Here is a 14,796-nt window from a genome sequence, read left to right as displayed (position 1 = left end):
GTGATTTTTCCCTTCTCCATGATGTGTAAAAGATTTGGCAATAAAAATTTCATTCTACAGTCTGGATAGAAATTTAAGCAAACTATTTTACTAAAAAAATTGAGTGAAAAAGAAAAAGATGAGAAAAAGAGAAGCAACTTGAGTTGAAACATTTGACATTGATGAGTTTAGTACTTGGCATAGATTTAGTAGAAGACAGAACATGTGATCATTAAGCAACCTAGGGTAGTGGATTCACTAGAAAAAGGAAATATATCAAAGAAAGTACAAGACAATAACCAAAAAAAAAAAAGATTCTTTTCAAATTTAAATAGCTTGGAGGGGCCAATTATGAAGACTATTTGTTTCGAGTTCCAGTTCTTTCCTGTGAGTTCAAGAAGTGTTCAACGATGATGTACTGTCTTCGAAAGCTAGTTTTGTGGACCCATAAGAACATCTCTTAATACTGGAAAGGTGTGAGTCCTAGGTTCTGTGCATTCGAATTGTAGGAGGAGGAGGTAGGGTTCAAATGAGTTTTTGTTTCTGTTCCCATTGCATTCTATTTTCATAATTGGATTATATGGATCAAATGGATTATCCATGTAAATCCATCAACTTAATTCAGTTTAAATGGTTACCCATTTAAAGTCATTATCCTTTTTTGGTCATCCAAATCCATTTAAATTTGGTTTCTTTGGATGGACAAATGGAGTCATATAAGTCTATAAAAACTTGATGAAGTGGTTATCCAAGTCCATTTAAACTTGCCACCTCTATGCATGTCATATGGCCTTATTAGATGCATATAGAGACACAAAAGTCTATAAAAGCTTCTTCTAGGATAGTGCCGTTGTGAAACATTTTTGGGCTGATTGATATCACTAGAATTGATGTAGTGGATTCACTTTCTGTTTGATCAAATTCTGATCTGGTTATTCTTAGTTACTGGAATATGCAGCCTCTGGAGACATACAAATCCATAACAGGGTTTTGAGATTTACTGATCTGTTTCCTAGACTTTTCAAATTATTTTCTTTATATTTAAATTTTGGACCTATTGTATTTTGGAATGCATGTCACTGTCTTGCTCCATCAAAGTATTCATCTAATATTTCTGATGTGTCTTTGTTTCCTGATTGAAACAGTTCCTTCCAATTGGCAGATGCATGGTTTTGATAGGCCTATTTATACAAATGTTATGTATCCATTTCCACTTAATCCACCTAAAGTACCTGAGGAGAATCCGTGTGGCTGCTACAGAACTTACTTCTTGCTTCCTAGAGAATGGGAAGGTGAGTTTGCACCAAAGACTTGAAAAGTTAAGGTTGCTATAGCTATCTCTGCCTCCATGTTGCTCATTGTTTTCCATGTCTAATGAATAATATACTTCGAATATTTATTAAATGAGTTATTTCATTCTCAGTATGTGTAATTTGAAACGTGTGTATAGTTAAACTAAATATAATGTCATTTGACTTTCTTGAGTGCACCACATTAGGATCGCGGCTAAATCACTGAGCATTTGAAGAGATTGATGCCCTGCTTTTTTGTTCAATTAATGATGTTTTAGGTGATACAAATATTAGAATTAATAATGCTGCTTTAGTTGCTTAAAATCATCCGACCTAGAATATTGTCTCGTTTAGAAGGTTTCGCCCTGGTAGTTTTTACAACTGTCTACCAAGAATGCATCAAATCAATTGTTTTGTATAGAAAAAACATGTGGAACCTTTAGTTTCTCGAGTTAACTTGAAGGTATTTTAGTTTACATTTTTCCCTTAATGAATTAGTGTCTAGAAATGTATCCAAGATAGAAATTATATTTAGTTCGTTTCATTTTTTTGGTTAGCCAGTTTTGACTTATGATGAGAGATTGTTTAATTTCCCCCATCATCAGAGAGTTACTACCTGGACTGAACTAAAGATAGAAGTATTTGTTATTGATTCTGATATTTGGTTAGCCAAGCGCTAGACATTCATTGGATACTGGCAACCTATATACTTCCTTTGGTACCTCAATATAAGGCCTACTACCTTGGGTGTTGACATTGGTAATGTGCTTAAAGAGTTGTGTACCCGATGGATTGGCAAAATGACTGTCATGCTTAGGCTTCTCTATTTCTGATTCTCACATTTGGTATAATTTTTGAAAATAGAGGAACAATTATTAACAGAAGCAACATGAAAAGTCTGTGTTTTAATTCATGGAAGTTGATTGTATTGACTTTTATAATTTCATACAGTTTTTGTTATTCAAATCTCATATGGAGCTCTTAGTCTATTTAAATTCTGTTTATAGTTGATGTCAAAGCTCTCTTTTGAATCTCATTACAAGCACATGACAACTTACAGAAAATGCTTGGCAGTTGGTTAGACTAAAAAGTATACCAGGGTGATCCTAACATGGCTTTGAGTATAGCCACCAATCTAGCCAGGCCAAATCAGCAAAGTGGGAGAAAATTTCTCTCATTTATTCCAAGGCCCACTTCCTTCCACTACTCTTAACACTTAACATCCCTTTATTTCTGAGATCTGTTCTTGCATTGTATGTGAATAACTAAATTACTAGTTTGTCAATTATTTAAGTAATTGCAAATATTCTTGCTATGCACAAAACAAGTAAATATTTAATTAATATTAACTGATAAATCAGTAACTTTGTAATATCGAACAATAGAAATCCATCTAAAGTAAAAGGGAAAAAAAAGAAGAAAATCTTAGATTTTTTTGTCGTTTTAAGAATGTTAAAAGAAAAGAACAAAATTAACAGATTTGAAGGGGAAAAAAAGGAAACAGAGGAGTGGATAATACTGAGGAAAATAAAGGGACGTCAGAGTGTTGGAGTAGTGCAAGGAAATGGGCCTTGGAACAAATAAATGAGAGATTTTCTCCCACTTTGCTGATGTGGCATGGCCTAGATTGGTGGCTGTACTGAATGCCTTGTTAGGATCATCATGACATACTTTTTACTCAACTTATTGTATCATAGTATATTATGCCTTTGTTCTTGCATGATAAGGATCAATGAACAGAAACGATTAGAATGAACCTGGAAAATGAATTCTGATGCCATGCTCTTTTGCAAAGGAAGATCGTAATTGTAACTAAGACATGAATAGATGGTTTTTGATCTCCTGATAGCAATTTCACTCGAAAATTGAAAAGGAAAACATTGTTCAAGAAGCTTCTGTTATCAGCTAGATCTGGAGACCGTTGCTTGCACAAGGGCCATTTTTTGTGTATCTAATCTGAAAGGATCAATGACTGATTGACCGAAAACTACTATGCTTAACAATGCAGAAAATGCAGTTTTTGTGGCTGGAAGATTCATTTTTTCCTTCTCTCCTTTTGTTTGTTTGATAATTTGCTTTTGCTAACCAGCTTTATAGCTAAACTCCAAAGTATAAGGTATCATGGTTCATATTAGGTGGTTTTAGACAATGGTAGAAACCCTTTCATATGACTGCATATAGCTAGTTATACATTACATAGTAATGCTGACATAGTACAGGCAATTAGCTTCACAGCTTGAATGATAGACACTTTGCATGAAGCACATATTTGGCTTTATCTAAACTTATGTGGAGATTGGTTATATACAAATTATGAAGATCTATTGTTCTGACCATATGCACTGACTAGTAATCCAATGGATCATGGAGATATTAGAGCAATCAAGTTATAGAATCCTTGAAATCTACTCAAGATGAACAAGCTAGCAAAATTTTGAGAACAGTTTAACATTTGATATTGAACTAACTCATTGTTCAACATTATATTGAGCATTTATTTGAAAATATGGCCTTTTGAAACTTGAGAGAGACAGAGATAGACAAGGAGAAAGAGAAGGTAGGAACTTAGAAGGCATTCTTTTCTTCCTTTATTGGTAATTCTTTCTTACTGCTGTTTCTTAATTTGAAAGAGACTCCCCACTTCACAATGACGTTAATGTTTGCATGTCTTGAATATTATTCTACCAATCTAATGATCCTCTTTACCATTCTCTTTCCTGATTCCCCCCCCCCACCCCCCACCCAAAAAGAAATATCTAAATATGGAACCTGCATACTTCTGTGCACATTGTGGGAACTTGTATTTTCTCCCATAAGGCTGTAACATACAAGTAAGTGTAATCCCACTGGGCTATTATGTGTCTCTAGCCCTTGAACTTTCTGGCCTTGATTAATACTATTTTGAGTTTTCAAATTCTTTTGTGATTCTTATCATTACATGACATATAACTAAGCATATGTTCATTCGTTTTCATTGTTATGAAGCAATGTCTAAAATGTTGGACAGGTCGGAGGATATTTCTTCATTTTGAAGCTGTTGATTCTGCCTTCTTTGCTTGGGTGAATGGTGTACCTGTTGGATACAGGTTGGTGATGCAAAACTTTTCCCATAAGTTGAGATTATTATTATTATTGACGTTGTATAGAACCTGCTTTAGGCTGGCTTTACCTTATCTTGGTTGGTACTTAACTAGTCCTCTTGATGAGAAATGGTTCAAGCATAAACTTTTGGGAGAATTAGGAATAAGGGAGCAGATTTGATTTTTGTTATTAGGATATAACTGTTGGCAAATTTATTTTTGGAGAAATTGGTTCTGTTCGTCAATTATAAAAAAAGGAGGCATGTAGTTAAATTTCCATAATAATGTCTCAATTACATCTAGAGTTAAAAAATTAATTGCAACTCAGTCCCTAAAATAGATCTCTTTTTCAAAGAAGGTCCTTTATCATGGTCAGTGGGTCAGCCACCCAAGCTGCCACGCACCACCGGCTGCTGGCACCTCCTGTAGGACTTTTTGTTTGAATAATACTTCATCACTTTAATTTCTGCAACGAATACTGATACTAGATTGGATCTATCTGAAGATGGGCGGATGATCACCAATGGGAAGCAAAAAAATGATTGCGGCTCGCCACTTGGCCACCTTCTAAATCATTTCAAAAACAGAGAAAATTCATATTTTAATTTTTCCTCTGAAAGCAGATCACAGATTTACATTTAGTTTTGTAGAAGATAGCCAGAGATCTACCAACCAGGCAGCCTCGAGGTGGGACCAGGGCTTAAGTTTCAAACACCCACAAAATTTTTACCAAATCTTTTCTGAGCAAAAAGAACATAGAAACCAATCAGGCAGACTCGAGGTGGGACTACGACTTAAGTTTACCCTTAAAGTGAGTCCAAACACCCACAAAATTTATTCCAAAATATTTTCTCAACAACGAGAACATAGATTAAGTATCCATGAAAAAAGCCAGAAAGCCACCAGTTCGGCAGAGATTCGAGGTAGCTCTCTTTTTGTCTCCGTTTTTTTAGTCATTAAGTTACTTTCATCTGTGTGTGTGTGTGTGGGTGTGGAGAGCAACAGTAACTGGTGCACAAGGGGCTGCTCATGAGAGGATATTGCAGGAGTAACAGCATCCTTCCTATGGCGAACTATCAGGTCCTGTGTAAGAGATTGGCCACTCTTTCCCAGACCTAAGGTTACCACCACTCAAACTCCCACAGAATGCAGAATGCTATCTTGGATGGTCAGGAAAGAAGAAGCCCATAAATTGAAAAACCCTTTTCTGTTATGGGGTGTCAAACCTAGGGTGCAATTAAACTATCCTCATGATATGGTTTTAGCATCTCAAATAAATCAATTGATCCTTAGTCTTTTCACCGAGTTAAACCATTTAGTTAGAGAGAAATATAGATACTTGAGATCCACAAGTGTAATTAAACTTTTTGTGTCAACATTGTCAATTGCATCCCTGTGCCACCCCCAGCACCTCAACCCAGAATACCATCATCCGCTTCCCCTTCCAAACGCTCACATCTGCGATCCCTGTCCCACTTGACATGCCCATCAATTTCACAAGAAACAGCCTCACCCCTCACTTCTGTTTTCACCCTGCCAACACAAAGCAACCCAATCTCCATGCTGATCTTACTACCTCCAAAGAAAACATGCCTGTAAACTCTTCCCGCCCCCCTCACTGCTCGCATTACTTTCAGCACCTACCAATGCCTCTGACCAATCTGCGTCCCTGTCCCCCAGCATTTACCTCATCCTAAATATCTCCTTTCTCTCAACACGGCCTCCATGCAGACCCCCTAGCTCTTTTACCCCAAACTGTTCTCAACTCTTCTGACTCCCACCTTCCCTCTCATCATCCCAACACCTATCGATGTCTCTGAACCAATCTGCATCTCTCACTGCCACCTCATCCCAATCTATCTCCCTTCCCCTTGGCCTTCCCCTTTGGACAATGGATGGTAGCCTCCCTTCCAATGCCCACAATGAAACTCGTACCCCATTCACCTGCATAATTTGCAGATGTAAAACAAAACTAAAGGACGTGCACAGGTAAAATAAGGAAGTTGATTTTGGAGGAAGTTGTTTGTGGAGGGAATGAGGTGTGTTGGAAAAGAATCAAAGAGATTTTATTAATTCTGTATCTTTCCTACAATTCATTCTAATCTATATATACAATTTTCTGGTGCACTAAACAAGGAAAGTCTACATCTAATACCCTTAATTTTGGAGACAGCTTATTCACCCTGATTTCCTCCACTAATTTACCTAAAATATCTCCTAAGATTACTCATTCAAGATTCCTACATTCACCCTGATTTCCTTCACTAATTTATCTCCTAAGATTACTCATTCAAGATTCCTACACTCCCCCTCAAGCTGGTGAATATAGATCTTCCATTCCCAGCTTGACAACACTCTCATGAAACGTGTTGCTACACAGTCCCTTTGTCATCACATCTGCAAGTTGAAGTCCTGTCGAAACATACGGAGTACAAATCAGTCCACTTTCTAGCTTCTCTTTAATAAAGTGCCTGTCTATCTCTATGTGCTTTGTCCGATCATGTTGCACTGGGTTGTGAGCTATACTTATAGCAGATTTGTTATCACAGTATAGCTTCATCGGTTTGCTCCATTGAATCCTCAAGTCTTCTAGGATAATTTTAACCCACAATAATTCACATACCCCTGCTGCCATAGCCCTGAACTCTGCTTCAGCGCTTGACCTTGCTACCACACTTTGTTTCTTGCTTCTCCAGGATATTAAGTTTCCTCCAAGAAATGTACAATATCCCGAAGTTGATCGCCTGTCGACTGGAGACCCTGCAAAGTCTGCATCTGTGTAAACTGCCAGATCAATTTCAGGACCCTTTTTGAATAAAATTCCCTTCCCTGGATGTGCCTTTAAGTAATGAAGCACTCGATAAACTGCTTGTAGATGAACTGCTCTAGGATCATGCATAAACTGACTAATAACACTGAGTGAGTAAGCTATATCTGGCCTAGTATGTGCGAGATAAATGAGTTTCCCAACAAGCCTTTGGTACATCTCTCTGTCCACTGCTGTATCTCCATGAGCCTCAATTTGTGATTCTGCTCAATGGGAGTTCCAACTGGGTTGCTCGCTGTCATGCCTGTTTCCTTGAGCAGGTCCATAACATACTTCTGTTGAGAAATAAAAATTCCCTGCCTTGATCGAGCCACTTCAATTCCCAGAAAATACTTCAATTTTCCTAAATCCTTTATTTCAAATTCCTTGGCTAGGCACCACTTCAAAGTTTTCTTCTCTACTTCATCGTTTCCTGTCACTATAATGTCATCTACGTATACAATCAAAACAGTAACTCCCCCGAAGGTTGAATGCTTGATGAACAGGGTATGATCTCCTTGACTTTGCTTGTAACCATTAGCTATCATTACCTTGGCAAATCGTCCAAACCAAGCACGTGGGGATTGTTTCAGCCCATATAATGCCTTTTTTAACCGACAAACCTTGTTCTTGTCAACCCCACTGAATCCCGGTGGAATGCTCATATAAATCTCCTCTTCTAACTCTCCATGAAGAAAAGCATTCTTCACATCATACTGCTGTAATTCCCAATCAAAATTAACAGCCAAGGATAGCAGAATTCTTACTGTATTCATCTTTGCTACCGGAGCAAACGTTTCCCGATAATCTACTCCATATGTCTGTGTGTATCCTTTCGCGACTAACCTTGCCTTGTAGCGTTCTAGGGATCCATCTGCTTTAAACTTTACTGCATACACCCACTTACAGCCCACTACTTTCTTGTTCTTTGGTAAATCAACTAATTCCCAGGTCCCATTCTTCTCTAATGCATCCATTTCTACTTCCATAGCAAGTCTCCATTCTTTCTTTGATAATGCTTCAGACAATGAGCTAGGAATAGAGACTGTGTTTAAGGTGGAAAGGAAGCTTTGATGGCTTGGGGAAAACTTCTCAAAAGACACAAAGTGTGACAATGGGTATAGGGGTCTTTTGGTGCATTCTCGGGGTTTTTTCCTTACAGCAATAGGTAGATGTAGGTCCTGGTCAAGGCTAAGAGGCTCAGGACAAGGTGATTTAGAGCTGGAAGAATGGTCGGTCGGTGGTGTAGAATTCAGATTTGATTCACTCATTGTTACCTCATTCCCGGAGCTTGGTTTAGAGGATTGTTCTGATCTCCTTTCCTTGTATACACTTGGTCAAACTGGAACCAGTCATAGATTTTACGATCTTTCTTTTTTTCTTCTACCACATTAGATTGAAGAATTGACTCTTGGAATTCAGATTTGGATGACTCAGATGTGGACAACTCTAAGGAGGGAAATTTTAACTCCTTATCTTCAAGTGTATCTAACTCCCCCTGAAGATAAGGAGTGATGAAATAGGGCTTATTTTCAACAAATGTAACATCTGCCGAGACATAGAGTTTTCTAGTAGGTGGATGATAACATTTGTAACCCTTTTGAGTAGATGAGTACCCCACGAAGACACACTTAAGAGCACGAGGATCTAACTTCCCACGGTTATGACTATGGACATGAACAAAGGAAGTACATCCAAAAACTCGAGGAGTGAGATTAAAGGAAGATCGAATATCGGGGTAGAATTTGGATAGGTTCTCTAGTGGACTTTGAAACCCCAAGACCCTGGAAGGAATTCTATTTATGACATAAGTTGATGTGAGTACAGCTTCTCCCCAATATGCTTTTGGCACACTTTGTTCAAACAGTAAGTCTCTAGTGCACTCAAGAAGATGTCGGTTTTTCCGTTTTGCCACTCCATTTTGTTGTGGAGTGGTAATACAGGATGATTCATGTATGATTCCTTCTTTTTGGAAAAACGGACTCAAAGTTTGATTGAAATAATCACGAGCATTATCTGAACGAAAGTGTTTTATCTTGGTGCCAAATTGATTTTGAATCATTGCATGAAAAACAGGGAAAATATGACTCAAATCAGACTTATTTTTGAGTAAATAGATCCAAGAGACTCTTGTGCAGTCATCGATAAATGTGACAAACCACTTGGACCCTGAGATGTTTGGAATAGTTGATGGCCCACAAATATCACTATGCATTAAAAAGAAAGGAGAAGACGATCGTTTATTACTGATAGGAAATGGTACACGAGTGTGTTTAGCATACTCACAAATATCACAATGAAAAGACTGAACATCAAATCCCTTGAACAAGGAGAGAAACATTATTTTTAGTGCAGAAAAAGACACATGACCTAGACGTCTATGATGTAACCAGATGACATCCTTATTGGAGGGTGAAGACAATGTGGACAGGGCAGATTTACTAAATTCTGGTTGACTTGATGTATCCAAGTAATAGAGTCCATCATGCTCCTTAGCTAGTCCAATCCTCTTCCCCGAGCCCCGGTCCTGGAAGTCACAACAGGATTCATCAAATATAACAGAGCCAGCTAGATCTTTGGCAAGTTTTTTTACAGAAACCAATTTTGTAGATAATTGAGGAACATGAAGAACATTTTTAAGAATCAAATTTGGAGTAACTTGGACATCTCCGATACCTGCCACAGTGGTTGTAGTACCATCTGCAACAACAATCTTTCTATTGCTAGGACAGGGGTTATAGGTTTTGAATTTATTTGAAATATTAGTCATATGGTCCGTAGCACCAGAGTCAAGAATCCAGACATTCCTAAGCTCATTGCTTAAAACACTAAACGCAAAAGAGATTAGAGCCTTACCTGAAAGTGTCAATGAACACATACCCGGATTCCCTGATTGAGAATTGTTAGTTGCTGGTTTGTCAACTGTCTCTAACATACTTTTAAGCTTCTCAATTTCCTCCATACTAAACCCTCCAATCACTTGAGTTGGATCTTGAACCGACATACGAGCCTGCTTTTGCTGGCCACCTTTCTGTCCCCATTCACGAGTGGGTGGTTTCCCATGTAGTTTCTAGCATTGATCTATGGTGTGTCGTGGTTTCTTGCAGTATGTGCACCACAACTCCTTGCGATTCTTTTGCCCACTTGTTTGATTGGTCTTGTCCGCAGCAACCTTGTTCAGTACCAACCGCTGAGGTTTGGAACTTAAAAGGGCTGAATTTTCTATTGAAGGTAGTTCTAACATAATACCCCTGCGACTTTCTTCTCCACGTACCTGGGATATTGCTTCTGTTAAAGAGGGAAATTCTGGCCTGCCCAGAATTTGAATTCGTACAAGATCGAATTCAGAGTTTAGGCTAGCCAAAAAATCATAAACTCGATCCCTTTCTATGAACTTCTTGATAAACGCTGCACATTTGCTACAGTTCAAATCAAGTGTCCTGTAATAATCCAGTTCCTGCCACTGGTTTTGCAGAAAATTGGCATACTCCGTCACTGTTTTTGTCCCTTGTTTTGCTCCAGTTGTCTTTGTCTTGATGTCATAGATAAGAGCTGCATCATTAACCTTGGAATATGTCTGATGAAGGGCATCCCAAATTGCCTTTGCTGTAGGAAGAAACATACATGTATCGCTGATTTCAGGAATCATGGTATTCCATAACCAAGACATGATCATTGAATCCTCTTGTTCCCATGCTTCAAACCCCGCCGTTTCACTATCCGGTGCTATTTCTAATAGATGACTCAACTTTCCTTTTCCTTTCAGGAATGTTCGAACCAATTGAGACCACTTCAAATAATTTTTTCCATTTAGTCTATAAGCTGCCTGGATGTTTTGAAGCTCTGTTGTGTTCCGTGTACTTTGTTCTTCTTCCACAGTTGAAGACAATTGCCGCGTTGAGGATGTAGCATCCGCCATGATTGAATAGGAGGAAAAAAAAATGTATAGTAAAAGGAACAGCAATGAAGGCTGGAGAGAATAAGAAAGGAACCAGCAATTAAGGCTGGAATTGACAAGAAGCAAAAGTGGTATTTTTCCCAGAACCCTAGACGGGCTCTGATACCATGTTGGAAAAGAATCAAAGAGATTTTATTAATTCTGTATCTTTCCTACAATTCATTCTAATCTATATATACAATTTTCTGGTACACTAAACAAGGAAAGTCTACATCTAATACCCTTAATTTTGGAGACAGCTTATTCACCCTGATTTCCTCCACTAATTTACCTAAAATATCTCCTAAGATTATTCATTCAAGATTCCTACATTCACCCTGATTTCCTTCACTAATTTATCTCCTAAGATTACTCATTCAAGATTCCTACAAGGTGCGTCCTAACTACTTTTTTGGAAGCATCTAACCTATTAAGCACATGCCTTTTCCAACTAATGCACAGGTATTTAGTTGGACCAGCTTGAAGATCATGCTTTTAACAGTTTAGATTAGATGATTATTTAAGATTCAAACTAGTTGAGTGGCCAAACTTTGAGACTCATAATAGTTTAGTGATGTCCTAGTATTTTGTGCCAAGTTGTTTGGGCTTCTCAAGAGATAAATGAAGACAGAAGCATTTACATTTCTCAAGACAGAACTAAGAAGTTTGTTCACTCTAGAGGCATGATTGCTTTTCTTCTATCACCAAATATGTTTGGGTCCATATTTTAATCTAATCATCTACCATATTTCAAAGTATTTTGAGAGAAAATACTGTCTCCCGATTGTACCAATAAAAATTTGTAATTTGTGACAATTCCCTCAACTAACAGGATATTAATCAGTATTACTTATTAACAGTTAAAACTCATAAAAAAATAATTTCAACAGTTTTCAACATTTGGGGCTGGATTTTGGGTTTTGATAGTTGAACTGTTAGAGTTTGAAGTGCTTGCAATGCTTTCTATTGAACGAAAATCTGAACTACAAACAGCCTGAAAAAAGGCTGCACTCAAATTTCAAAACTAAACAAGCCACAGATTAATTGTGAAATATTTTACATAATGACTTGGGTTCCCCTAGATGGTGCTGCAATTAGTTGGGCCAATGGCAATGATGTTTACTTTGTGATGCAGTAGACTAGAAAAGGTTATATCAAGTATTTTGAATACAACACCAGCTGACAGAAACAAATAAATCAGCTGCTGATAGGAAACAAGAAGGCAGCAGTAGCTGTGTTTTTCCGCAAAGAAACTTAGACAGCAAAAGTGAATCTGAGTCCACCCTAATATTGAAAGGTCAATATACTAATTTAAGAGAAATCCAAGTTCTGCAGTAGCCTTGTGACTGGACAATTAAATATTCCTAAGCCCAACACAAGGATAAACTCAACCTGCAAAACTGATGATATCAATTAGAACGGTTCAAAAACAAAATCCTCAACTACAGCAAATTGAACCTTGGAGAGTCGGTGGAGTAACATCATATTTGAACTCTGCAAGACAGATGAGCTTCATACTTCACATTTTGGGTGTTGAAAATAAGCACAAATAAATGCTGATACATGCAGAGCCACATGTTATAGAGGCTGCACAAGTCAACTTTGCACCTCAAGTTGATGCAGACTCCTCATCTCTATGTCAAAAGCTTAATTATGACTTTCCAGTAGTAACTTTTAGATGTGCATGCCACAAAAATAATTCTGGTGCGTACATAAAATAAATAATATGGCGAAATTTTTATCCTATAAATATAAACTGGAGTAGCAAATATGGGACATCTCTGCTTGTCATTAAAGAATTGCAAACAGACTTGTTGATCTGGGTGGGAACTTTAACTTGTGAAGCTTCTGTTATACACCACATATGCACATCTATTTACCGAAACGTGCATAGCTGTATAGTTATTTATTGCAGTGTATGCAGAGATGAATAGAGTATATATGTTCCTGATTAGCTATTCAGCCTTGATGCATGAAGGCTTTGAATCATCTTTTTCCGGCCTGAAAATTTGAAGGATGAGCGCTCAGCTCTAAACTCTTCGTGATGTATTTTTCTTCTTGATAACATAAGATAAACAATATGATCAAAATTTTATTGTATAAATGTAAACTGGAGACGCAAACATAGGACATTGTTGCATGTCATTAAAGAATGACTGTGAGTCTAGATGAGAATTTTAACTTGTGAAGCTTCTGTTACGCATTACATATGCACATCTATGTATGGAAACATGCATATCTATACAGTTATTTATTACAGTGTATGTGGAGATGAACAGAGTATATATGTTCCTAATTTGCTATTCAGCCTTGATGCATGAAGGCTTTGAATGATCTTTTTCTGGCCAGAAAATATGAAGGATGAGTGCTGAGCTCTATACTCTTTGTAATGTTTTTTGTTCTTGATAACATGGCTACTAGTAATTATTCAATGTTGTGGACTGAAGCAATGAGGGAAAAAATATGAATGTCAGATAGTTAAAAATTCGAGAATAGGGTGTTGCATAGCACAGTGCTTAAGCGGTTTTTTATGATAAAGGTTCAATTTGTGACCATCCTCATTTCCCCTTCTTGCCTCGTCTATCATCCGTTCGCCTCAAAAGAAAATCATTAAAGAAATAGTTTTCACTTTTTAACTTATAACCATTCTCAAAGTGATTGATAAGTGTAGTGCTCAATTTCAGGTTTTTTATTTGACCAAAGATTTTGAACTGAAATTAAGATTTTATGCTTCTGAGTTTACCATTGAGCATTTATGGAGCTGTATTTTAGTTGTTACTTGTATAAAACAGCACCTAAGATGCACAAGCCTGTCTAATAAATAAAAGCTATGTTCGGCCATGGTAGGCATATATGTTATGTTACATTGCTTTTTAGATGTCTATGTCAGTTGTTATGGACCAACTAATCAGATTTAGTGCTATTGTCATTGAGAATTTTTATAACAGCATGACTATTCTGATTTGGCATGTTGTTTACTTCACGGATGTAAACTGTATACATAATGCTTTTGTTTTTGACGAATATGCAAAAGAATAAGGCAAAAATGTGATGTGTAGAATATTTGCCACCTGCTGAATTTTATGACTTTTCAGAATATGTCATTTTAGAGATAATAATTTCTGATTAAGCTACTGAAACTGCTTAATTACTTAGAAAGTTATCCTTTTGAAGTTGGGCAATTATTACCATGTGATCGATAAAAGTAATTAACTTTCGTTAAGATTACAGTTCTAGCAATGTGGGTGTAATACTCGTCGTCCTTCAAACATGCTTTACTCATAATGTATCCAATGGAATCCAGTGTACTGGCATCTGTGCACGTTAATTGTGTGACACAACAATCTATACCTAATGTGAGTCTATATGAAATAGGAAACTGCATTCTCCGCGTAACATCTAAAATGTACCCACGGCAATCATCCTTGGATGACATCTCTGGTTGAATTTGTACATGCATCTTAATAATGAACGTTGTATTGCACTAGGAGGTAAAGTGAGAACCGTGTTGGATATGTGGATCCTTTCAACCAGTCAATGTTTGATTGTAAATGGAAAGTCATTGAGTCACTTGACTTATTTTTGAACTTGTGCTGAAGTTCCCAATTCCAAGGTTAATGTCAAAGAAGATTTTCTTTTTGTTAATTTCACTTAATTGACAGTTGCTTAAAAATATTCTGGCACCATAGCCTGGTGGATGAT

General features: G+C 37.2%; 1 protein-coding gene across 1 annotated transcript in view; it reads left to right on the top strand.

The window, feature by feature from the left end:
• Positions 1–14,796, top strand: part of LOC113732534 (uncharacterized) — a 36,902-nt gene that overhangs the window by 3,079 nt on the left and 19,027 nt on the right. The window contains exons 4-5 of the mRNA XM_027258359.2: positions 1,125–1,271; positions 4,279–4,357. Of these exons, the coding sequence (XP_027114160.1) occupies positions 1,125–1,271; positions 4,279–4,357 (226 nt within the window). The remainder of the gene's footprint in view (positions 1–1,124; positions 1,272–4,278; positions 4,358–14,796) is intronic.

This window comes from Coffea arabica, chromosome 2e (assembly GCF_036785885.1).
Source record: "Coffea arabica cultivar ET-39 chromosome 2e, Coffea Arabica ET-39 HiFi, whole genome shotgun sequence".
NCBI lineage: Eukaryota > Viridiplantae > Streptophyta > Magnoliopsida > Gentianales > Rubiaceae > Coffea > Coffea arabica.
This window is presented reverse-complemented; position numbering and strand designations above follow the sequence as displayed.